General features: G+C 36.3%; 1 protein-coding gene across 4 annotated transcripts in view; it reads right to left on the bottom strand.

Annotated features, from left to right (window-relative positions):
- Window positions 1–27,259, bottom strand: part of LOC137389517 (protein O-linked-mannose beta-1,2-N-acetylglucosaminyltransferase 1-like) — a 47,783-nt gene extending 20,524 nt beyond the window's left edge. Inside the window, exons 1-10 of one of the 4 annotated variants that reach the window (XM_068075544.1) lie at window positions 27,195–27,259; window positions 24,561–24,664; window positions 20,517–20,645; window positions 17,186–17,311; window positions 11,450–11,500; window positions 8,100–8,325; window positions 5,511–5,575; window positions 4,939–4,998; window positions 4,722–4,806; window positions 1,268–1,394 (exon numbers count right to left, since the gene is read on the bottom strand). In XM_068075544.1, the coding sequence (XP_067931645.1) occupies window positions 1,268–1,394; window positions 4,722–4,806; window positions 4,939–4,998; window positions 5,511–5,575; window positions 8,100–8,325; window positions 11,450–11,500; window positions 17,186–17,311; window positions 20,517–20,645; window positions 24,561–24,597 (906 nt within the window). In that variant the 5' untranslated portion in view covers window positions 24,598–24,664; window positions 27,195–27,259. Of the gene's footprint in view, window positions 1–1,267; window positions 1,395–4,721; window positions 4,807–4,938; window positions 4,999–5,510; window positions 5,576–8,099; window positions 8,326–11,449; window positions 11,501–17,185; window positions 17,312–19,424; window positions 19,433–20,516; window positions 20,646–24,560; window positions 24,665–27,194 lie in introns of those variants that run through there. The other 3 variants (XM_068075545.1, XM_068075546.1, XM_068075547.1) reach the window with 3 other exon arrangements.
- Between the last annotated feature and the right edge of the window lie 610 nt (window positions 27,260–27,869).

Below are 27,869 nucleotides of genomic sequence, written 5' to 3' on the forward strand. Positions count from 1 at the left end.
ATATGCAATCTTACCCCCTAATAACACCAGGTTGAATATAAGCAGGCATGGTTAGACACACAGATAAAATACAACACTAAGGTCAATAAAACAAACACTCTCATTTCTAGTAAGAAAGTGTGCAGGTATAATGAACCACAGACGAAGAAAAACTTGAAAAAAAACAAAAGCCAAAAATTCAAAGATTGTTTTTTCAACCCTAGACAACTAGCTCTATGCAAAATTTTTATACTCTTTAGCCTTCAAGCCATAAGAAGACAACTCTAACAAATGCTTCATTTTGAAAAATGTGCATCAGTTTTAATTTCTTCAACTATAGCTCAACTCACAAACTACCATTTTTAATATTGCAATGAGTGTCTAGTCATGCAAACAGTTTAGTTTCTACAACCAAACAAGATGAGATAATAAGCCAAATAAGGACTGCCTAGTTACATTAACAGACATGTAAGCGGGATTGTTCTAAGCTAATTTGGATGCAGGACAATAAACAGATAGTAAAGAAAGGGTGTCTCGGCTTCCCTTCCCGTATCTTAGAGAGGTACGTATGATAAAATATAGAAAGAATATTTATCATGGAGTGGGGTACGTGATAAAAGTTTATTTTGTCTCACGTGTAGTTATAAACTTGGGGTTGTCCTCTTCATGTCACTTTTAGAGCTGACTGACATGGTAATTACTATATCGATGGCCGAATCCGATAAAACATTATCAGCATACACCAAACACGCTTGTTATCAAGCAGGCAATTGATCGCTGTAGCAGAAAAACCTTAAAACATTTAGAGATCTCAGACAATTGCTATTAATGAGGCATCAACACGCATGTGCTTATCCACTGTCGATGGGTTGTAGCCAACTAGGCTATTGCATATAGTATAGTATATACCCAAAACAATACAAAAACTACCGCAATTTTCCTAAAATAATGAGGGATAAATAATTGGAATAGGAATTGTATGCACCTTACGAGTAGGGAACCCGAAAGCACCCTAAGATGCAAGACTACAAACAGACATGATGGGGAGAGAACTAGTGTAAATATCAACACGAGTCCGAAGGCAGCGCTTAGCCAACTAGGGTTGGTGCTTAGCTAGAAGCCACATGAGAGTTTTGACAAGAGGGTTTGATTATTCTATTCGGCGAAAGCATTACTAGAAGATGCCCCTGTGATTGCTGAAAACCCCGTAAAGACAACAAAGCAAAATGCTAAACAATGAATCATTTTCCAAGAAAAAACAGAAATTCAAAAGAGGTAGTTCGCTCACCTTCTCAAACCCGAAATTACCAGGAAGACCTTTCTCCCCAACGAGAACATAGTTCTCTCGAAACTTTAGATCCTTGATGATGGAACTGCCATACTGGTTGAGCAGAGTTCTCACAGACTTGCATAGACTACAAGGCAAGACCATAAATACCAGCATATATGTAGGTCATATATCTAGAGTATAAATAGTCTAGAGGAAACCTACCCTAGATGAAACCTACTCTAGAGGAAACCTACTCTAGAGGAAACCTACTCTAGATGAAACCTACTCTAGAGGAAACCTACTCTAGAGGAAACCTACTAGTATTTTGAACAAAGCATTTTTATGTGAACAGTTTGTAACGGTATTAATAGAGAAAAGACCCGCACGCATGAACACGCACGCACGAACACGCACAGTCAATATCAAACACATGTCAAGAGCAGGCAAAAAGTTAATCAAATTTATCTGTCAAAAGTTGGATCAACAAGTTCAGTCGTTATTAAAAAGTTTGTGATTTAAAAGTTGTCACACCATTTGTGGTGAATCTAAATAGCTTGTGAAAGGTCGGAGGTCAATTTGACACCAAAAATTTTGATACAAAAGGGTTTGCCGTCTTTTGTGCCATAAAAGTATGTTACTCAATATTGGTGTGAGAGCTTTTTATGGCTATAATGTTATAAAGCATTTAGAAAGTAATTATATGTCAAACAGATGATGTCTCAATACAATATTATATTTATATACGGACAATGCGTAGTAACAGAAGTGCGACATCTCCATATCTTACACGCCAAACTAGAGCTTCATAAAAAAATCATGGCCACAAGCCATGCAGGAACACAAGGTGAATGAAAACTAAACACTTTCGTGCAAATCCGTCATTCTCTGTGTTACCACGCTTCAGAGACATCGCTAAACAATAACTGTTACTCCTTCATAGACAACCTTCAAAAGAGTCGCTACTCCTTTGATCAAACCTTTCATAGGATTGCTATTGTATCCAAGATATCTTTCGCCGCCATTATTATCATTTTTATTATAATCATCATCATTATCATCATGACTAGTACGCTTGCAGTCCCGTGTGCCATTATGTGTAATAACTACTTGCACGATTATTCCTAGATGTGAGAAGGTAGTGAAGTGGTACAAATAGTAGCGCCTGGCTGGGAAATTGAATATCTGGGTTTGATCTCCATATATTGCAACCTTTTTTCCTAATGCTCTTAGCACGGCTTCGGATAGACGGATGTGTATGGAACTTATTATAGTAAAGATTTTATCAGTTATTAGTGTGATAATGACTGCGTTTCCTTTGGTCTAATCCAGCATCTCCAACTAGCCCCATTTCTTTCCATCCTGTGCAAGTCAATACCATTCAGACAAACATTCTTTATATTTTTTTTCAGGATGTCCGTAATTCTCAACCTAGGCCTCTCCTGATTGTACCGCTTCTCCAACTGGAGAAGCAATAGCTCTTGAAGAAAGCAATCGCCATCTACCCTCTCAACAGACCCAAACCATCTCAGATTTAGTTGGATAAGAATGACCTTAAATATTAGTATTCCTGAACTTTTCGATACCTCAGTATTAGAGCAGCCGAGGAACCAAGGAGCCGAGGAACCTCGGTGGTTCGGAGGTTATACCTCTATGAGATACCTCTATGAGATAGCATGAGTGATTGTTAACATCTCACCACAATGATTCTAGTCAGTTAGTTTGCGTGCCGCGGACACTGAAGACCTCTTTAACACGAATCATTATTTACATGAACAAATAATTATACCAGCATTTCATAACTTGTAGTAGATTGTCACCCAAAAACTAAAACATGTTTACAAATTAATCCATTGTCGAAGTTGCTTATCGCTATCAATTCACAATCCTGATTACTCCTTTTTTTAGGCTATTTATATTTAAATGTTTAGCCGTGATCTATTTTTATGAATTTGTTTTGATTTACAATTTTTTGAAATTCATTGTTTATTATATCAAATTGGTATGACTGGCCACGACTTATGGCATGCACACAAATATTGCTTATGACAGCTAAAGTCTTCAGATTACCTTTCAATTCTATAAACAATCAAACAGTAAACATCATAAGAATAATTCTTCAACAGATCAAATGTTTATATTTTTGGGTAATTCCAAGCACTGAAAAACACTATACTAAACCAATCATCGAAGAGTTGAAATGCAGCGATTGGTTGAAAACTTTGATAAAGAGAAAGGCTCAGATAAAAAAAAGAAAATAATTTATTATTATCATTCGGAATGCTCTAAAACAGAATGCTGCAAGTCGTTGAGCTGCTAATCAGAAAAATTTTATGAGGTTCAAACCACATTCATATTTTAAATAAACCATGTGTGGCAGTTATTCCCATGGTGTATTGCGGGTTTTGACGTTTTGAGTATTGACATGTCGTGTTGTGTTTGCCTTACAATGAAGCAGCATTCTTAGTTTTGCTATTTATTTGGATACCAAACATCCCATCTTTGAGACGTTTTGGCGAATGTGAAATAAGGAAGCGGATGTTGATAAAAGCACCTTATAATCATAAGAGCTATAGTGTCCATTGCTTTGCTTCTAAACACGGGGTGAGCCATTCACAGTTCAGTTTTTAGAGTGCATTGGATGGGCAACACACTAAGGAACCCCTAAGGCAGTTCTCATTGGTTGATGGTGATTACCCATTGGCCAATGAGATGTGTTTGATGAGTTATTCTCACACTCACTGGTAGCCATTTTGATTATCTCTTTGTGAAGTTATCATCTGAAGCGAATCTATATCCGCTTGAAACAAATTTATAATGATTGACTAACAGCTAAGGGCTCTTTATATTTTATATTACACTATAATTCACACTGCATTGTATTGAGTATACATAACTGCACTTGCTGCGTATGGAGTGCTTTTTTAATTATTCTTTAAGAAATTAGTCTTTCGAAGGATAATGAAAAGTATATATACCAGCTGAATGTCCGGAGTTGCACGTGTAAAAAATAATTACCCAATGAAGTTGAGTAACTTATGCTAGTAACGTAATGCTAATCTAAATCTTTACTATAATAAGAACAGTGTCTGAAGCCAGCTTAATAATCTTTACATATCACATAATGATCTCTCACACAATCATGATTTTCAAACGCTCTTGTGATACCAATAGTACTTTCCAAAGAACTTTGAGCATGCGCATTGTTACCGATGAAACGAGGATGACCACAATTATTCCAGTGTATAGCAGTGTAGCCACTTGGCCTGATGGTTTAACACGCCTGTCTGCAAACCTGGACGTTTCGAGCTCAAACCCAGTGCGACGCCCATGTTTCAATCCAATAACTGTAACGCTATAACTGGACACGCAAACTACTGAAGACGCAAAAACTGAGACCTATAAACATATAGATATAAGGTATATTTATATGGTCTGAGACAACATAAAAGGCAGAAAGACAGAGCAGACTTACTTAGCGGACATGTCGTCAAAGCTGGCGAGGAGTATTTGAGCCTTGAATGGCACGTAGGTGCTCAGGTATTTAGCCATTTCCATACCTACAATATGTTAACAACAAGACTACAACCTTCTGTAACCGGCACGTGCAACTCATAGGAATACAAGAACATTCAATCAAAACCAAGAATCACCAGCTTCTCTCAATAGTCAGGCAGTAGTTGGCTACTTACAGTTATCGACACTGTCATAGAGGTCAAATGACTTCCTGTCCATTACCGTTTTGAAGTCGGCTGCAATTTGAACAAATTGGGCTTTGAACATGAGAGAATGATACCAAATAACGCTGTTGCACCACAAAATAAACAATGATTAAACTGAGACCTAAAATTAAGTTAGTGCCAGATAGAAGCAGAAATGTATGTTACAACTTGCAGCTTTAGTTGGCCACTAATAAATAGCTCATATGTTTAGGATATTTTTCACTTTTCTCTTCTAGTGCAAGTATAACAGAGCTAAATTTCTTGCTGCCTAGACAATAGATAGTCTCAGCGTAGAGTTGGCTACAAGGTATATAAGTTGAAGACTAGACTTGTAACGATGTCAAATATTTAGGTTTTTATACTGTACAAAAGTTACAAAAGTTAATTGACATACCCGTTTTTAGTTATATTTTATTAAAATACAAGTAATAGGGTGATCTGAGTCTAAGTGACATACATAGAAAAGAATTGCGGGCATGTCACCATCGATGACAGGACCACATTAGCTTGACCTTGACACAAGTTAACTACACGTAACTCACGGTGGATAACAACAATGTTGGCTCCTCGGTTCCAGGTCTTGTCCTTTAGCCCGGCACCCATCACACTAAAATCAAATAACAATTTGAACAGTGGTGTTATTCCAACACAAAAGCTATTTCCAACACATCACAAATGTGATGGCAACTCCTATAGTGCTTCCTGGAAATTGGAGTGTAAATCAATTCGTTGTAGAAGCAGAGAATATTGTACGGCTGAATGGAAAACAAAGCAAAGCGCATAGTTTGAGGGTATTTTCGAATACCCTCTGTGTGGGGGGGGGGGGGGTTCACAACGAGGTACATGAGTAGTGTTCAGATTCCAACAGCATACGCCTTCCCAATTGTAATAAAATCACAATATCTTTTGCCTTTATTGGAATATGCGGTAGCCTTTCTTGACAAACTGTTGTTTTGCGGAGTTGTCCCCCGTCGAGCAGAGCAAGCAAAACAACAGCTTGTCACATTACACACTGCACCTGAAGCATCACCTGCACCGAAAGGGAGCTGTTCTCTTTCGTCTATGCGGCTTGGCTGCGATGTTATGGCGGTCACTCCACTGGTAATCATAACGGATTTAGCCCAAAAATTTATGTAAAAAATAAAATAAAAACGTTTAACCAGTCTCTGCGGTAAATTTTAGTAGACCTTAAGAATAAAATGAATTAAATAAAATCAATTAGAACAAATAAAATTGACTGATACAAAAATATAAATGAAACTGACTGAGCGCACAAATAACAACATGTTTAGTTGCTGTTGTTGCCTAAGTTCTTAAGTTCTACTAAAGTTTACCACAGAGACTGGTTTCTGGTTAAACGTCCTTACCTTATTTTTTTACATAAATTTTGGGGCTAAATCCATTATGATCACCAATGGTGCGACCGCCATAACATCGCAGCCAAGTCGCATAGACGGAAGAGAACAACTCCCTTTCAGTGCAGCTGATGCTTCAAGTGTAGTGCGTATTGTGACAAGCTGTTGTTTTGCTCGCTCCGCTCACCGGAGGACAACTCCGCGAAAACAAGTTTGTCATGACAGGCTAAATATGAGGGTACTCGATGACGAAGTCGGATGCACTTTATTGCCATTGGGGAAGCAAGCGTATGCCTGTAACTGCATCAATAAAAGCCATGACCCAAGGTCATGATAAATATTGCCCCACGAAAACATAGTGTATGTTAGAGGACTTCGGGTATCAATTTCTATACTCCAAAGAATTGTGGTTTTTCGGATTATCTCTGAGGTAAGCGTGAAAAATATGTCATTGACTGGAAGTTTTCAATAACAAACTGACAAGCTCAGAGGTTTCAATACCGTTTCAATGATATGCGATCAACACAAACATTACTCTTTGACATAGAGAAAGACCTGTTGGGCTACTGTAACTACCAACATTAAACACTCGTAAGATCTCAGGTTACTTTTCTAATTAAAACTGCTTGCACCTTCGGCATCCCTACGTATACCTTAGATGGGTACACACGACAAAATATCTATTCTGGGATAGGTTACCCAATATGTATTCAATTATTCTTATGCATACTCATAAACTTGGAGTTATCTCCTGCTTGCCACTTTCAGCTATATGTGAATGGCACAATAATTACTCTATTGATGACCAGCAAATGACCCTAATAAATAAAACAATTTTGGTGTATGCTAATCACAAGTGCTTTATTATCGTAGCTTGAAAAATTTAAATATTTACAAAGACTCCAGCTCATGGTCAATGAACCCTAGGCAGATCGATTATCGTCTATCAATATGATATATATCATCATTATATATCATCGTGTATCATCATGTACTCAATCAAGACAAAAATCTCCCACATTTATCCTATATTGGGAGGAGTGCGAATCCAAGCACCTATGTGCACCAAATCTCGTATCCCTACGTGAAGGAAGTTTGAAAGCACCTGAGATGAAACCATTCGCGGGTGATAAGAGGTCTTTTCTGATTGACTATCAAGACTCAATACTTGTCTGAAAACCACACATCAGCAAACTAAATTTCAATCGATTCTGTGAAAATGTCTATTAGAGTTATAATCAAAATTTGCTCTAAACAACCAACCAACTCTGTTTTAGTAAAATTATCAGCTTGTGTACAGACAGTTTACAAAACCTGGTTTGGGGCAGCCAGAATTTTTATGAATGACTTAGAACAAGCATATACAAAAAAGAAGACAACTTTGAAACAGCCGATAGTTGTGAAAAACTTAACTACTGCAAAAGCATTTTACCTAAATAAAAATAGCATGGTTTTCTTCTAAAATACATCTAATTTTGTTTTCTGCAACTACTTGACAAGTTTCCAACCGTAGCTTGGTGTGAAAAGAGATAAATTTATGTCTAAAATATCTTTGAGTCAGCTGAGCCATTTTCAATCGGTTATCCAATTCTCAATCTCAATTCTTCAATTGTTAGCAATTGTTCAATATGATGGTGTATTAGGGCAATAATACCAAGGATCATTTAAAAATGACAATCAGCCATTTCTTCATTTATTTGAGGATGCGGCAGCAGGCTAGATTTGAGAACGATGAGCACTCGTTGAAGAGAGGGAAGATGCATAACTTCTACTTACAGTTCGTTGTTATAGCATATGATTGGCCCTTGGTTGATTCCTTGACCGGACTGCACAAAGTAACTAAACTGCTGTGGCTCACAGCTTTGCCTCACAGGACAAGGTACGCCTGTTTTAGGTGGAGGGACTGATTTCAACGGTGCAGGGGTTGTGACAGGGGCAGGCATGTCCTTAGGCGCCTTTGCTGCCGGAGTTTCTTCTTTCTCCTCCTTGTCTTTCTCTTGCACTGATGACAGCAAATATGCCATATGGTAGAATACTCACAATAGATATAGAGACAATCAAAAGGTGATTATAATTATGTCTGAGTGCAGCTGTAATACTGATGACCTTTCTGACCCATTGAACGTCTGACTGTCATACGACATGCAATAATATATCAAAATGGAATGTAGAGTCTAAAACACTCTACAGAGGTCATAGAAATCATACAGAAAAGGCATGAAATTATAAGTAACGGAAATTGTACAGAAAGGTGATGGCATTAGAGAGGTGCTACAAATACGACAGAGAGACAGGTGAAGGGTTGTGTCGTTCATCACATCTAATAATGTGGGTAGAACATAAGTAGCTCCAAGATAATGAAAGTTTTAACTAACCAAATAATAACTCCTTATAACGCCTTAAAAGCCAATGTGAAAGTGATAAATATTACAGCACACTAAACTACACGGCAGAGAGGAACCTGGTCTATGTCGAAAAGTGATCAGACATATGGAAATAATTGCCAACATTAACCTCGGCCCAGTCAGAGAGTAGCATTGAACGAACAGGAATAAGAGGAAGTTTGCAGCGTAGCAACAGATACAACTAAACTACACTGAGACTAGTGGGAAAGCGATAGCCATCTAACAGATGGTACATCTTTGTATAATTAGACAACGCCCGGTGATATTGAGCTCAGAGAAGACCAATGGCTGTAGCCAGTAAAATAACACTGAATAGCGGTACCAAAAATTGTTATGCAGAAAACGTTAAAGGTTGACTTGCAACAAAATTCACATTACAGTTATTTGGTATCAAAAGATTCACCATGTCTTACTCTGATGTGTTGTAGGTGCAAAATATGTGGAAATGTGATTACAAGCTCTCAAAAGCTCAAAAACGAACAGTTAATCGCCGCCATCACGAAACTGCCGTAGATTAGAATACCTCTCCAAAACGGCTCAAATGGAACGTAACTGAACAAGATGGCTTCTGTTTACACTTTCATGCAACCTCATTCGTCGAAAGCTTTTTCACAAATATACTTCACGCATTAATAAAACCATGTCTATTGTCCTTATGCGTCTATTTCATCATCATTGTAATGCTGTCATTTTGAGCACTAATATCTCAAAACCCACTGTAAAAACTCGTTTAATTTTTTAACCTCGGCTCGAAGAAGTGCATATCATCCTCTGATAAACATGACGAGCCTGTTGGTCACCTGTGATAATCGAAAAATGCTGCAAAAATTATTCGCGCTATTCGGCAGGAAGTATGAGTCACATGATCAGATTATGACTAGATGATTAGACCAAGCCGAAACAAAACTGTAAACTAGCGAGCATCTATATTTAGTATGGGCTCTTTGGTAAAACCTGAAGTGTTTGTCATAAACTAGCGATAGAGACATGTAATATTGAGCCTTTTATTGGCCTTTCAATTCACGCGATAACATCACGTGTCAAAACAATAATCAAATCGTTTTGAGTACGTCAGAGAAATAAATTGATTCCAATCTACTGCGGTTTCACGGCGGCAGCGAATAACTGTTCGTTTTTGAGCTTTTAAGAGCTTGTAATCACATTTCCACATATTTTGCACCTACAACACAGCAGAGTAAGACATGGTGAATCTTTTGATGCCAAATAACTGTAATGTGAATTTTGTTGCAAGTCGACCTTTAACAATAAAATCGCTTCCTCTTGTCTGATCAGAGATGAATTTCCATTTAGTCAGATAAATGAGTGTATATAATCAGTACTCTACTAGTTGATGGAGTACTTGTTTGCGAATACTTGATCACAGTATTTCCATGACACGCATGAAGTGAAAATTTGAGCTAATCTGCGAGTTAACCGCATCATGGAAACGGCATAAATCTGCAAGCTAAGAAAGTTTTGTGATTCACACAACTTTATCGAATTCATCATGCTTGCGAATAAAGGAAACAGCACTTGCGAATGATGCGCATTAAAATACCGCACCAGCTATTCAATATATATATATTTCTCAATGATGGTCGTCTGTCTATCCTTCGGTACGTCCAGCTATAGCTATTAGAATTAAAATTTTACATTCTGATGGATTTGAACTCATGGAGATTGCAACCAGAAAATTTAAATCCACGCTCTCTACGACTGAGCTATACAAGGGGTATTGATCAAAGACATCATACACCGCATAGCATATGCATACGGTAAATGACGTATTATTTGAAACTCTATAAATTTAACTCTATGAAACACAATAATATTTCGTGTTTTCTTGAACTTCTATTTTCAGTTTTTCGTAAGGTTCAATTGCTATGTCGCGGTCAAGAACAATTCTTTTCAGGCGAACAATTGTATTATTTCCATAGGAAGAGCCTCGACATTCTCTCTCCGTTCGGTCAGACAAAGACAGTTATCTCATTTTTACATTTTTACCAGTATCGAGAGGTACCAGTATTGTCATAGTCAAAGTTTTGATGGATAGCTTCTGCTGGAACTGTAACCTTTTTAACACAAACACATGCACCACACACCCATTTATTTCAACAGCACAAAACACTTTGATGATATGTAATGTAGTTTGAAAGTTAGAATGGCAAATGTTGCTATACATATTAAATACAAATTAATTTGCTGTCCAAAGACATTTTTATTACCCGGGCAACGCCGGGTAGCACAGCTAGTTTTAAACATGTTCAATACTTCCGTTCGTCCATTCTCGATGGAGTTTCACGTGTTTGTGTCGCTAACTGAGTCGCTAATTATTAACTTATAGCGTACAATTCCTTACCTTTTTTCAACAAGACGCCATGGTCAATCCGCATAATGCGAATGTCCATAAAAACGCTTAATCCACAAGGTAATACAACTGGCCACAACTCCAAATCCACATGATGCGAGTCATGGAAATATAATGAATGCTGGTTTACTCAGTGGTAGGCTTAGCTGAGAGGATACTACTGCCATAAAAATAGTTAAATTTACCACTTGGGTCTTTGTGAATGAATAACTAGTAATTCACGTCAATAAGCACATAATCAAAATGCGGGCACCTGCCTATTCATCACCCGGTTTCAAATTAATATGTTTGGAAAATGTGAAGGAAAATTGAGCGAGCAAGCACACAAGCAACTGCACACAACCGATCAATACCAGGTTGAGATGGGGTTGGTAGTTGGGCCACAACAGAATGTCCACCCATTCCTTTAAAATATAGCATTGTCATAACATTAGCTACAGTTCAGTGGACGAATGTAAATATGGCTGTTATGCTGTGTATCCCATCTCTAAAGTGGGACAAAAATCTATGCCATATAATTTAGGCTGCACTCATCACAAATCAGAGTTAATCTGTGCTGTGGGAAAGATCTTGTTATGAACTTGATCTTGAATTTCGTTATCAAAAGAGATTGCTACAGCATATAAGTATTGTTAACAGCGCATATCTATCTAACAGATATATCATAAAGACAAACGAGATAACAACAGTGATGCAATGTCGCTTTTGTGCGAGAGTCACGGCATTGCAAGAGAAATACTCCTAACTTTGGTCCAAAATCGTAAAACACGCCCAGACTAAGCATGACTTTTAAAAATATCGAAAAATGCAAAAGCAATGTTAAAGGTTTACTTGCAACAAAATTCACATTACAGTCATTTGGTATCAAAATCTATACCATGTCTTACTCTGCTGTGTTGTAGGCGCAAAATATGTGGAAATGCGATTAAAAGTTCTTAAAAGTTAAAAAATGAACAGTTAATTGCAGCCATCACGAAAACGCATGTACAGTGGTGATACAAATTATGGAACCGCCTTTGAGTTTTAGTACATAATGCGCTATAATGGCTCTCACATTAGTTATATTCAGTCCAGATATGAAAAGTTATATATCATTAGAAAGGAAATTTTATCAGCTGTCGCATTGTTTAATTTTTTCTTGCATCCAAACATAATTCCATCGCTAGTGCAATTAAAAGTGCAACTAGTCAGGGTGTCTCATAACAAGTCATTTTTTTCAAAAACAGTAGTCTGGTGAATGATGTGTAGAATTTCCAAATTCTTTGATCTGCCCAGTTTAACAATCATTTAAAACAACAATTGCATTGAGTGAGACGTTGTGCATTACGCAACATCACCCAAATACTATTGAAAAGTCCTGCTCTCAGTAAAAGTCATTCTAATAACTTCATCATCATGCCTCAACATCTCACGAAAGAAAAGCGTGCTGTAATAATTCACCTTCATCAACGAGGGAAATCACAGAGGGAAATTTCAAGGGAGGTAGATTGCTCTAAGAAAGGTGTATTTACAACAATCTGCAGATGGAAGGAAACTGGTCAAGTTGAAGAAAGGGCTGGTAGGGGAAGGAAAAAGCTAGCAACAGATCGAGTGACTAGACGCCTAGTGAGACTTTCTTTGGTTGATAGACATTTAACCAGTCTTCTGCTAGCCAAAAAGTTAAAAAAATCAACAGGTACAGAGTTAGCATCATCAACTGTTTGCTAATCATTGAGAGATAATGGCTTACGAGGCTGTAAAGCTCGTAGAAAACCTTTGTTATCATCTCGACAAAGAAAGGCTTGTCTCCAATGGGCAAAAGATCACGTGAATTGGTCACCAGAAAACTGGAGAGCAGTATTATTCAGCGATGAGAGCACACTTACTGTGCAAAATCACTCTGGCAACAATTATTTAAGAAGAAGACCTGGTGAAGAGTTTAAACCAGAATGTATTGTACCTACGATAAAGCATCCCACGTCAGTAATTGTGTGGGGTTGTTTCTCCGCTGCTAGTCCTGGTAGATTACTTTTGTTGATGGTATGACGAATGCAGAAAAATATTGTGGAGTACTACAGAGTGTGAGGATACCATCTGCTAGAAGTGTGTTTGATAGAGAGTGGCTGTTCCAGCAAGATAATGCTCTATGCCACACAGCCAGAAGATAAAAGAAGTGGTTTGCTGACAATAACGTTAACACTCTGACTTGGCCTGCTCAGTCACTAGACCTTGACCCAATTAAAAATTTGTGGAGCAGAATAGGCAATCTCGTAACTAAAAAAAAACCATCTAATAAAAGAAGATTGATGGAGCTTATTGTGCAATTCTGGCATCGAATACTGACGCCTGAAGAGCTTCAGACGTTGACAGATAGTATGCTCAGGCGCTGCCGAGCAGTGATTGAGAACAAAGACTGGCTAACCAAGTATTGATCATCTTAAGGACCAAAACAGCTCTTTTCAAAGCTACAAAACCCTGTCTTTAAGTTAATTCACAATAAAAGCCATTTCAAAAAAAAGAAATATGTTATTTTATGACTTTTGGTCGGACACTATTTAATAGAAATGACAACTGTACAGTAACTCTCTGACAGCTTTCAGTAAACCTCTAATAATATTTTTATAGAATATGCAATGTGGTTTTAATTTAAATTCATCAAAAAGCCAACATTGTGACGATTCAAATGATATATAATTTTTTACAGTTATGTAAAATTTTGATTGTAGAAAAAATAAACACAGCTCAGAATTCATTGCTATGTAACGAAAATTAGAGGCGGTTCCATAATTTGTATCACCACTGTAGATTGGAATCTCTTTATTTCGACGGCGTACTTAAACATTGTGATTATTGTTTTGACACGTGATGTTATCAGGTGAAATTAAAGGCTCAATATGAAACGTCTCGTAGCACTAGATTATGACAAACACTTCTGGTTCTACTAAAAAAACCCTTATCAAATATAGATGCTTGCTACTTTACATGTACAGTTTTGTTTCAGCCTGATCTAATCATCTAGTCGTAATTTGATCATGTGACCCATATTTCCTGCCAAATAGCGCGAACTATTTCTGCAGCATTTTTCCAACTATCACAGGTGACCAACAGGCTCATCATGTTTATCAGAGGATGATATGCATTTCTTGGAGCTAAGGTTAAAAAATTAAACGAATTTTAACGGTAGGTTATGAGATATCAGTGCTCAAAGTGACAGCAATGCGATGATGATGAAATAGACACGTAAGGACAATAGACATGGTTTTATTGAATGCGTGAACTATACTTGTGAAAATATTTCGACGAATGAGGTTGCGTGAAAGTGTAAACAGAAGACATTGTGTTCAGCTACATCCCATTTGACCTGTTTTAAAAAGGGATTCCAATATATGGCGTTTTCGTGATGGCGGCGATTAACTGTTCGTTTTTGAGCTTTTAAGAGCTTGCAATCACATTTCCACATATTTGGCACCTGCAACATAGCAGAGTAAGACATGGTAAATCTTTTGATACCAAATAATTGTAATGTGAATTTTGTTGCAAGTCAACCTTTAAACATGTTTAATAAATATTGGCTAGCGAATTCAAAAGCAGGTTGAACGCAGTGGTGATATGACTGAAGCCAACTGAAAACTACAGACATATAGTAGCAGAAGTCAAATAGATGCGAGATAAATCTACTAAGAAATCTACAATAAATCCTAAATTGGCTTTGTAACGGAGAAATGACAATAAAATAAGCAGAAAAGTGACACAACATTCACAAGACAACACGTGAACGCCTAGTAAAAGTTGTGCACCCCTTGATTAATAAACTAATATTCAAGAGAACAATGATGTGTGATGACATTTGCTCCGTCACTGGAGTCTTTATTGATTATATGTGTTGTTAATGGCCAAACACGTTCTAGTCAACGAATATAGTATAAAGATGGATGTCTAACTAAAGACTGGTTCACACTATCGCCGTATTTCGGCGTTGATGCCACAATACTTCGGTGATCATCGATGATAACCATGTTCACACTATCACGTACCGATTCGCATCAGGAAATACCCCGTTACATTTATCTTTTTAATAAATGTCATGGGGTATTTCGTGAAAAAAAAACATTTTTCCGCGAAGAAACCTCTTGTTTTTGCACGCGAGAATTAAAATCTTGTCCCGCAGCGACTATTATAAACGGAAATGAATAAATCACACTATCAACGACCGCGAATTACCATCACCGAAATGGTTCACATTTGAAAGACGGTCGTCGATGTTCGGCGAAGCATCGGGAAAGTTTGACAGCTGCAAACATTCCCGACGTGTCCACGATGCTTCGTCGATGCCATCAATTCACGGTTCACATAATCGACGATGAATGCCGAAAGGGAAACGCGAACAAACGCCGACATAGTGTGAACCGGCCTTCAGTATATCTCCCTATATGGCAATAAGATTTTACGACCAGTGTTCAACCGGATAAAACCCGAGTGAACCTGACTAACCACCTCTATGACAACATGGTGTAGTAATTGCCGTCACGTTTCGACACCGCGTTTTTTTTACGATCTGTTCCAGGAGTTTGTTTTCCAAAACAAGTAACGTAAATAGCATTACAAATAACGTAAACCATTTTAATCTGTTTCATGATTGCAACTTTATTAAGCAGTTTTATATGATTTTATACTACTGACTATATATTAATTAAGTGTTATAAGTTGAGTATATGTAAATTGTACCAAATCTTTCATAAATATAATGTTAATAATGTATTGTTGTATCAGTAGCAGCCCAAACCCATCCTCGTTCTCTCATATTTCTGTGCAAAATAAAAAACTGTAGAAATAACTTATGTGTTTCGTTCTTAGAATAATAATAAGAATAATACGCAGTAAAGTGTCTGTGGTACTGTTGAGCCTTATTTTACTATACAAGACTATACTCTGCCACAGTGAAATTATGTCTATGAGTTAACAACTTTGTGTGTTTTATTCTTATAAAAGAAAAACACAAATTAGAGTCAGTATTCCGTAAATCACTAAGAGTTTGTGTCCATGCAGCAGCTGAACACATAAAAGTAAAAAAATAGGAGAAAAAGAGCACCTGTCGTCAACTGAGCAATGTCTTAAGGTTTTCCGAACTATCTTTAGCGTGTTTAAGTCTGAATTTTTGTTCGGCATGCAAAGCAAGAGTCTCTAATACTATGCTAAAACTCTTGATCCTAATAAGGAATCCATTGTAATGATTTACACTAAACATAACACATGCACACACGGCTTCAAACATGTTGTTACTTTGGAAGAAGAGAAAGAGTTGCAAGAAGCTAGCATCAGATTAGCAAAGCATTGAAAAGAATGGGACAAGTACGATATGATAAATTTACAACTGTACAGCGCTCGTATTTTCATTTATTTCAAAACCAATGTTGATTTGCCTACCCGTCCTCCGCGAGAAATGACGCTTCCAAATGCTGCCAATTACACACTTTTAGCTGCCTTCGTATTGCTTCATTAAATGGACTGTTTTCATATAAATAATGGGAATATCTGGCATTTGGAATATTTAAACGTGACTGATATAGAAACCCAAATAATATTAAACTTCAATGACTTTCACTCTATCGGGGTAGTAATATAATATAATACCACTTGTATTGATAGGCTACAGCACGCGATATACTGACATTCCTTAGTAATACACATCTGAAAATTTACAACAATTACAATAAAACCATAAAAATGTTGGTATTCAGAGTTCATTTTGTGACAAATATTAGGTTATCTTGGAATATTTCACAAAATTGTTAGATAACGAAATGCCATGATTATAATTTGTTACCCATAGCATGCTATTTTTTTCATTAGCCGGAAAGATATTTAGCTCTCTAGCTACAATGTATAACGACGATGATTCGTATTAGGTATCGGTCTGCGCAACTGCTCGTACACAAGCCTACTAATGGATCATACATTCTTCCATGAGGAATTTACTACTGATTGACGTAAAGTCATATATCTAATAATATTTTCGCAAAATGAGTCGACTTTGCAGCGATCACAACTCTTTTAACATGATGAAAGGGAAGAGCAATAGCTATAGAGTATAAAGCAGTAGCCATGCAGACCTTCCTTGCCTCTTGCACCGGAGTCAGCTTCTTCATTGTCTATTGACCCCACCACCTCCGCCGGCTCATCATGGGTATCTACGCCTGGTGTCTGATCTTCTTTGGGATGTGAAACTCCTGACTGAACTGTTGGCAGCAGAATTAAAACTACCATCATCTTGCTACGTCACATGTCATGACAGGATGCAAAGTACCAGTGCCACGTGTCATGATGGGATGCAAAGTACCAACGCAAATAATGTGTAGCTAAATGCATAGGCAGACACAAACGATTGTTTTTTGTTTGAGGTGGTCTGACTGCCAGGATGTTTTGACAAGATTAAAATCAACAAAACTTGATGGCAGTTAAAATGCTCAGATCAAGAGAAACTGGGATTATGACGTCTGTAGTTATAAAGAAACTGACAGAATAGAAACACGTAATGCTTCCACTTAAACGCAATAACCGATATCGACTATTGCAAAGATAGCATCTAGTCATATCCTTTTGCACATAATTTTCTTCTGAGCGCTTTAACCGCAATATAGTTTTGTCGATATCTTCTTGAAATATCCTGGTAGTCAGATCACATCAAACATAAAAAACCAATCACAAATGATAGAAAAATACTGATACTTTCAGATAAACTCTACAAATATTCAGTGCAAGTTGATCTTTAATCCCAGTGCCCAAACAATGTGAAACTCGGCAAGTGAATGAACACTTGCAAACTATCCAATCACTCACATATCACAAGCAGGATGAACAATTTGAAGCAAACCGTGCCTCGAATATGTGTATGGGCTCTGGATTCTATGACTGCACCTTTTAATGAAATTTTTACATTATTACAAAACGTCGCCGGAAGAGGAAGCAACCCGAGTGGACTGAGATAAAAGACATGACAGCATTAGTAAGCCCAAATGCATTGACAGCAATCAGCGGAAGAGGTGTATTAAGAAGAACCAGAAAAGTTGCGCAAGAGTTAGTGTCAAGTTTTATTACCCACATAAGCTCTGCTGTAATCCAACTGCATAATACGATAAAGATAATATTGATAGCGGCAGCATGCCACATCTATATCATGCATAACTTGAAATTTTATTATCATATTGTGCATTTCCATGGCCAGGAGACAATTCCAAGACCTACTATTTTGTACTTCAGTTGACTATAGTAAACCTGTAAGTTAGGTCTAGTTAACACTGACCGCTGTTCAACCTTTTCAAATTATGGTGTAGTCTGTCTTCAGGAAATAGCATTCATGTACACGCAGAGAGTCTTATCATAACTACCCAGTCATGGAATAAATCTACTCAATTTGCTATAAAACTACAACTTTATCTGAGGGCTGAAGGCAATAGCCACTTACTAAATCAAAACTATAGAAATGACTGACTTCATTTAATTCACACGCGATATCATAAATAATACTGTTACAACGAGTAGCAGCGGAACAACATGACTATGGCTAAATTACCAATTAACAAAGTAGAAAAAGTACATTATCAGTTTCCCCGGTATTGTTTCTTCACTCCCATAAATATTTGTATTTGTAGGGTAATTATACAGTGAGGTAGTGCGAGAACAAACTTGGTATTTGTTAGTTAGCTCTTAACTTCTCCACAAGACTCTGGAACTTGCGCTATGTACTATCTGGATACATCAATACACTATCTGGATTGCTTGTCTCCCATTGCTATGAAAATGATCAGTAAAATTAAACAGGTTTCCTGTTGATTTCGTATCACCAGTTAAAGTACTAGCTCAAATTATAGCTTGACACCGCCCTGAGTCGTTGCTACTTCAGCAAGAAACAAGGATAATAGCCTCAGAAAAATGAACTATATCAAAAAATGCTTGCCATAAAATACGCAAGAGGATGTATTGCATAAAATTATATGAGTTTAACCTAACTTGTGTCAATTATGATTAGTTCAGTTACGAAGTGTCATTTGCAACCAAATTCGTTGAGCTTCCTGATAATAATAGTCCTGTTTAGACTAATCTAAGAGATTTCTGTTTATGTGGTATATGAACCATTGATAAATCCTTAGATTAAAATTTGTAATTATATAATATACACGTAAAACGGTAAAATATATAGATCAGAGACATGAAAATGTGAAATACGCATGTGAAATTAATATCGTAACGTGTATACAGAAATTGGCCAATATGAGCTATTGCTATATCAACCTCTTTGGACTACCTGCTAGAGAATAATGCAAGTATACTCAGCTCTCTAACAGCACTAACCTTGTCTGGTGTCAATAGACAGCACTACCCTTGTCTGGTGTCAATAGACAGCACTAACCCTGTCTGGTGTCAATAGACAGCACTAACCTTGTCTGGTGTCAATAGACAGCACTAACCATGTCTAGTGTCAATAGACAGCAATAACCTTGTCTGGTGTCAATAGACAGCACTAACCATGTCTAGTGTCAATAGACAGCAATAACCTTGTCTGGTGTCAATAGACAGCACTAACCTTGTCTGGTGTCAATAGACAGCACTAACCTTGTCTGGTGTCATTAGACAGCACTAACCTTGTCTGGTGTCAATAGACAGCACTAACCTTGTCTGGTGTCAATAGACAGCACTAACCTTGTCTGGTGTCATTAGACAGCACTAACCTTGTCTGGTGTCAATAGACAGCACTAACCTTGTCTGGTGTCATTAGACAGCACTACCCTTGTCTGGTGTCGATAGACAGCACTAACCCTGTCTAGTGTCAATAGACAGCACTAACCTTGTCTGGTGTCAATAGACAGCACTAACCTTGTCTGGTGTCATTAGACAGCACTAACCTTGTCTGGTGTCATTAGACAGCACTAACCTTGTCTGGTGTCAATAGACAGCACTAACCTTGTTTGGTGTCATTAGACAGCACTAACCTTGTCTGGTGTCAATAGACAGCACTAACCTTGTCTAGTGTCAATAGACAGCATTAAACTTGTCTGATGTCAATAGACAGCACTACCCTTGTCTGGTGTCAATAGACAGCATTAACCTTGTCTAGTGTCAATAGACAGCACTGACCTTGTCTGGTGTCAATAGACAGCACTAACCTTGTCTAGTGTCAATAGACAGCACTGACCTTGTCTGGTGTCAATAGACAGCACTAACCCTGTCTAGTGTCAATAGACAGCACTAACCTTGTCTGGTGTCAATAGACAGCACTAACCTTGTCTAGTGTCAATAGATAATGGTGAGACCACCAACAGCACTAACCTTGTCTGGTGTCAATAGACAGCATTAACCTTGTCTGGTGTCAATAGACAGCACTAACCTTGTTCTGGTTTCAATAGACAGCACTAACCTTGTCTAGTGTCAATAGACAGCACTAACCTTGTCTGGTGTCAATAGATAATGGGGAAACCACCAAGGGCACTTCCTTTGTGCCACTTGGAATCGCCGAATAATTCCAGAAAAAGAAACTGGCGCATATAATCAGTACAAGAAATACTGTCCAGCTGTCTGCAACCAAAGAAGGAGATAGATGATTTTTCACAAAGCTGTGACTTTTTCACAAAGACTTTTCACATTTTTCACATACTGTGAGTGACTGTTTACGACAGTCTGCAAACAAAAGAATTGGAGTCAAGTACCTTTACAAATGTGAAGATTTGTAAAGGTGAACCTTTACAACATAGTGAAGCTGTCAGCATTTCACCATTAAGTTTTTAAAATACATAAATGTTGAAATAACACCATGAAAAATGCTTACAACTACGACAAGGCTAACCGTTTTACACACGCATAGTACAGTCAAACATGGATAACTCGTCCACGGATAGCTCGAACACATGGTTAATTCGAACATTTCCTTTGGTCCGTTCCCACGTAATGATAAATTGCTATAGATAACTCGAACTCAACACTGTTAATTCGAACTGTTTTTTTGCCCAACAGCTACCGAAACGGTTGTTTTCGCTTTAGAAAATCACTTTATTCAAAGCCATAGAGGTAAACTTCATCTTTTCGTAATTCATAAGCGTCGTTATTACCACCATCGGCAAAATATTTTTGTCAACGACTTTTCTAAAAGTTTGGTGAAATTTGATTTATACTGCTATACGATTAATAGCACGGGCTAGCCGGGTCACGTGCGCAAGAATTTTCGCCACGCACATACAAAACAAAAATCGCATGTTGTTTTGTATGTGCGTGGCGAAAATCCTTGAGTGCGTGACTCGGCTAGCCCGTGATGAATAGTTTTCCGACGTTGATTCCGTGTTGAATCAACGTCGGAATGTTGAATGTTTAAAACGTCTTAAAAAATGTTGTAATTAAACGTATACGTTGTCTGAGCTACAAAAAACTATTCATCGTTTGACCTAAACACAGAATACGTGTGTACATTCAATAAGTATCTATTAAAAAAGTGTGAGTGATATAGAATGTACCGTAAAACCTCGTAAAACTTCTAATTGAACTGCCTCGGAGTGTTGCTCTTAACGAATCCCAGGTAAAGTAAGGTAATCTGCATAAACTTCAAGAAAAAACGGCAAAATTGATCGTGGGTAAAACCCCAAAAGAAAAAAATGTCTTTTCTTTTGAGCATTTCAACAACGATCAAGTTTTGCCAATGTCAATCTGAAAAACGTCCTGGCAATAACATCACCTCAAACAACAAACCAATCTCAAGTGATAGAAAAATCTCTATACTTTTTCATGAAAACGTTTTAAACTTTACATTAGAAGCATTTAATTTGAAACAAGCCATTTGTGCTTTTGATTTATATTATAGTTTGTATATGTACATGTATCTACTAATAAATAAGTAAATATATGGACTTGTGACAGTGCTCTGATAACTTGAATGCTCTGATAATTCGAACACTTGCTCGGTCCCTTGAAGTTCGAGTTATCCATGTTTGACTGTATTTGAAAATGCGTGTTTAGTACTGTTGAGCCTTAATTTACAGGACAGTGGACCCTCGCCGTATGACATTAATTCATTCCTGTGCTTGGATAGTAAGACGAAAATTTCGTGTAGAGGGGTATAGAAACTCATAGTAATTATCTAATGCAAAACACCCCCTGGTAAAAACATCAAAGATTTTATATACATATTAGAAACTAATAACAAAATAGTACGTGAACCTTAGTAACTATAGTTATCTACAATAACTTTAATGAATTTAGTGGTTATGATCCGCAATAAAATATGACATTACTATGTACAGTACATACCGTATGGAGCTTTTACCTTCGAGACAGATGTATAACATAAACTTTGAATTTAACGTAAATGAATAAAATTTAGCTTACACACCTATAGCTAAGTTTCACAGAGTATTTTATTAAACTTTAATTTTGTCATCATTTTAATCTTTATTACCTGCCTCCGGGTTTGTTTTTACTATAACTTTTAACGAATAACGCTGAACTAATAAAAAGCGAGCATCGTGTCTCTTTCAGGCGTTGTGGAGAGGATTTCAGCGAATAGCATATCAGCATCTTCATTATTCCGACATATTCAGTACACCGACCGCCAAATTTGAATTTCGAGTGACAGTTTTGTTGATGTCATATGGCAAAAAAGTGCCAAATGGAAGCGACGAAAAAATATCGTGTTCCATATTGTAAGGCGAGAATCCCGTAAAACAGAGCCATCATAATCTGAGGGTGCAATGCACACAACTATACTTTGCCACAGTGAAATGACCATAAAACCTCTAATTGAACGCCACTTCTATATGAGAGAAGGGTTGAAAAATAGAGCGCAACCCTCTATTTAACCGTCATCTCCATTTGATCGCCACTTTGACCTTTATGAAACCATAATATTAAGTGATCAGTAAAACAGTGTATACAAAATCATATTAATAATGAATCATTAACATTAATAACAATTAATTCTCTCGTTGTACAACTCCAAAGCTTTTCCCTTTTTTTCGTTAAAACTTAGTGTTGAAAGCAGTTATTGTTCTATAGTGTTCTATAGTGTTCTATGGTGTTCTATGGTGTTCTATAGTGTTCTATGGTGTTCTATGGTGTTCTATGGTGTTCTATAGTGTTCTATGGTGTTCTATGGTGTTCTATAGTGTTCTATGGTGTTCTATAGTGTTCTATGGTGTTCTATGGTGTTCTATAGTGTTCTATGGTGTTCTATGGTGTTCTATAGTGTTGTTCTATGGTGTTCTATAGTGTTCTTCTATAGTGTTGAAGGCAATAGTGTTGAAATAATTAATAACTGTTTCAGGCTAATAGTACATTTGATAGCACATTTCTTGCCCAAGCAAGGAACAAGTAGTTTCTTGTTTGGACAAGGAACGAGTAGTTCCTTGTTTAACGCTTTCTTGATATTTCATAGTACATGTATAAAAACGGTTTACATTTGCGATGGTAGATGAACAACTAGTTTTAGGCCAAAGGTTACGTTTAGCAAGCAAAACTACGAGTTGCATTTGTGCTAATGCAAGGTGTAAAAGTTTTACTCTGTCAAAAAATTATTTGGACACTAGTATCGATTAGTTCAGCAGTGCAGAAGAGAGTTGAGGTCAGAAAACATTGTAGAAGGTATTGAACTACTAGAAAATGTTTGTTCCACCGAAAGCAACAATCAGAATGCAGCTATCTGAGTAAAGCATGCAAATATTTTTCTTTTAAAAACGTTAGTTTTTGTTTCTGCATGTAATATAAGTATGGTGTGTTTATGTCACTTGTTCAATAATCTACCAAATGCTACATATTTGTAGCATTTGATAGATTATTGTTACATAACTTACAAATTTGCAGAATTATAGCATATTATTTGATAGCATCATATCGGTAATCTGATCTTACAATTGATCGACGGTCGTAACTCCTCTTCTATTGCACATAAAAACTAGTGTTGGTTGCAAACTTTAGCAAACATCAATGAGTGCAATGAGCTTTTATGCAACATTGGTAAACATAAAATAAAAGTATATGTCTTCAAATTTGGAACGAAATAAAAATTGAAAACTCCAACAAATTGCCATGCAGGACACAGGCTATAAGATCATAGCAGGTTAATCGCAAGCAATAGATATTAGCTGGTAGAAATATTTCTCTGTTTCTAAATGCATATTTATTAAGAGATCTTTGACAAGTTGGAGGTAAGTTAGCAGATTTATTGCATCCAAAAGGTTTAATATCGCTCCATCCAGAAAGAGGGCAAAATATAGACAATATTCGCTTCGCCCGTGAAAGGGCTAAACTTATCTTCCCAAAATTCTGATGGGCCATTTGAAAAATACAACGCCAGCCTCTATTGGAACGCCACCTCCAATTGACCGCCACCATAAAGGGTTGAAAAACAGAGTACCATGGCGTTCAATTAGAGGTTTTACGGTATGTCTGCAAGTTGACAGTTTCTGTGCTTGGTAAGAGAGAACTACAGCAATTAAATGGAGTAAATACCTTTCGAACGACGCACCAAACATGCAAACACTCCCATATTAAATTGTGGTATGAGTGACAGGTGACAACAGCACCTAGGTGCTGACCAGCGTTTCACCTTGAGCCTGCAACACACAAATTGTGAGATTGACTTACACACGTAACATGCCTCAAAAGCATATTAGCCTACTCAGCACATCGTACACCAGCTTCATAGCTGACGCATTCAGCTTCTAGTAATACTTTTAGAGTGCTACAATTTCTTTAATAAACTACTTACTATCCATCGTTTTTTTTGACGTCATCAATCCGTTTGCACATACGCTCATTCGCGAAAACGCCACCATATTTGTAAAAAACGAATATCATTCTCGTATTTAATAGTATTTTTTGGTGTTGTTTTGAGAATATAATAAAAAAATTGCAAACAAAAGCATCATTCGCAAAAATTAATTGCAGAAGCTTCGTGTTTTCAACGATAAAAGTTGTTTATAAAGATGGCGGACAACGATAGAATGACGCCACAAAAAATGAAGGATTGTAACAAAATAACATTCCCATTTTCTTTCAGGAACTCGTCATCTTTCAGCAAATCGTCATCATTATTTGATTTTATACGCTAACTGCTGCTCTTTTTTGTTTTATGATTCTTGTATTGTCATAATTTGGAAACATTTTTGTTTGAAATGAAATTAAAGGCACCAAATATACATCTTTCACTAATTTTAAAGGACAACATTTTTAAAACGCTGCCAATGTTATATATATTTATCTATACATGTCATTTCGAAAAAATTATGTTGAAAAAAAGAACTCTAAACTCTAATTTTAATATTTGTGAGTTGAGTATATTAAGCTAATTAATAAATGAGTAATTAATTTTAATTCTGTGAGTTTTGTATATTAAAATTATTAATTTGAAGTAAGATTAAAATGAGTAATTTTAATTATATATGGTTTATGACATGGTTTATGACAACAGTGACAGGCAGCTAGAGAAATGTTTGTCAGTAGCGAAGCACCATCAACAAGGCCAGTAACAGCAGCTAATCACTCCACTTGTACAAAATGTTTAGCTAATTGAAAGCAATTTTTTGCAGACATCAAATAAACAAGAAAAATTCTTGCCACGATCGTTCTTGCCCACAATGTTCACTACCATCCATAATGTTCACTACCATCACACTCCCTTTTAGAGAGTTTACATACAACTCAAGAGAAGCTTTAAAGCACACACAAATTTGGCAGAGTAATTGGTGAGTAGGCTATCTGAAGCGAGTATCTCAGTCAGTAAAAAAGAACCAAGTTTACAAACGCCACTTCAGCAATGAACAATGATATAAATAAAAGATTTTAGAGTCTTCAATGTTTAAAAACTGACTATAAAAAAACGCTTAAATGGTCAATGGCTGAAGAAAGGAATACTGATGAATGTCAACAACAAAAATTGTCAACACCACACGAATGAATATAAATAAACACTGGAATCAATGTCAACGTCTCTACAGCTTGATCTATAGGCAATTTGATTCCTATTAACCCAAAAATGTCCTTATGTTCATGTTTATCTAGTGAATTTTCATTTAAAAATTAAGTACAATTCATTACAAAATGATTAATTCGAACTATACATGAAAATAAATTTCTTAAGAAATATAAATAATACCCCTACAACAAAAAACTGTAAGGTGCTAAAAAATAGAGAACAATGGTCCCAGTGATTCATATAAATCAGCAAAATCTGAAAATAGTCATTTATTTAAACGAACTTGCATCTACCAGCACTAAAAGGTTGGTTATCAATTACGTAAGGTGGCAAACTTTGAAAAGCTTGAAAAGAGACGTTGTCTTTCATCGACTTAAGTCTGACCACTCTATTTGTTAGCCGCAAAAGATGCTCACCTCAACTTTTTATATACACGTTTCAAAGTTTCTACATCTTCAATATGAATATTTACATTAAATCATTCTAAGGATATATATAAAAGGTACAGCACGCAGTGACAAACAATTTAATGATTGGGCATTGAACCTGAAATTGAGGTGGAGACGCAAAATAAATGTAGAAATGATAAGTGGTATGTCAGCGTTCATTCCCTGCTGCGTCTACATGTGAACTTACATTTCAAAAACTAAATTTATAAATGTTGCCTAGTGATCCGGAGATAAATAAATTTCAACTTCATCATCTTCGTATAAACGTAATACATTTACAATATGTCTAGACTAGAATGATATCCATGTAAAAAAGTCCATCTACAGCACTTTAGATTGGCCGTTTTAGATATTAAATTTACAATAAATAATTTACAATATAGGTAACATTAATATAATTCCTTGAGGGATTTTAAGTTAGGCAACATAGAAACAAAAATACACTTTCAAAAAGAATTGATTTATAGCTTTACAAGTTGTTCTATTTTAGTCACTTAGTCAATCTCAAAGAGTAATTAAATTTCTGAGCACGCTAATTCATTAATACCAGTTACTTTATGGTATATCGATTACAATTCATTTAGGCTACCTTCTTTAAAAAATCTACACATTATACAAGAAAGAATTTTGATAGACAATTTTTCTGAAAACTTAATATGTGTATATATCTAAACAAGGCTAGATAATTCTACTAATCCAGTGACAACAAGTCGTACTAACCTTACTAAAATCTATTCGTTATCGGTTTTAGAGAAAACTCTCAAGGTATCCGTCTACAGTTTACAGCCGCAAATGGAAACGTTAAAATGTCTATTTTATGTTTACGTTTTCAAGTGTTTAATAAAATAAAAATAAAAATTGTTTTGTTTATTTTGATAAATAATTTACATAAATTTTCTTGTTTCAACTGAAAGAAAAACTTAAAAAGATTTGCCGTTTTGAGGCTGCAAAGTAAAAACTTGAGAGGATAACTCTTGTAAAAACAGCGCTCACTCGCTTATACTGTATGTACATGTATACTGTACATGCTTTAGCAAATACGGGTATAAGACTATAAGTACATGTATATAGTTTTGAATGTTTTGTTGAAATTACTGAGGTTATTAGCATTTGATTGAAAGTAAATACTGTGTAGTTTTGCAATGTTTAAATAGTTTGTTTGTTTGTTTGTGAATATTATTTATTGAGATTTTCATGAGAAAATACTGTTCTATTGACCTCATAATTAAAAATTAAAGCTAATATAATGTGGTATAATATGATAATTGAGAATAAAATTGATAGTGGCTACAATAATATGAATTAGTACTGCAATCAGTGAATTTTATTATTGGCCATTATTAAGAAAGAGAATACTTGTCTTCTTTCGACTATGCTCTTTCAACTATGGCTGTT

The sequence above is a fragment of the Watersipora subatra genome, chromosome 3 (genome assembly GCF_963576615.1).
Source record: "Watersipora subatra chromosome 3, tzWatSuba1.1, whole genome shotgun sequence".
Classification (NCBI taxonomy): Eukaryota; Metazoa; Bryozoa; class Gymnolaemata; order Cheilostomatida; family Watersiporidae; genus Watersipora; species Watersipora subatra.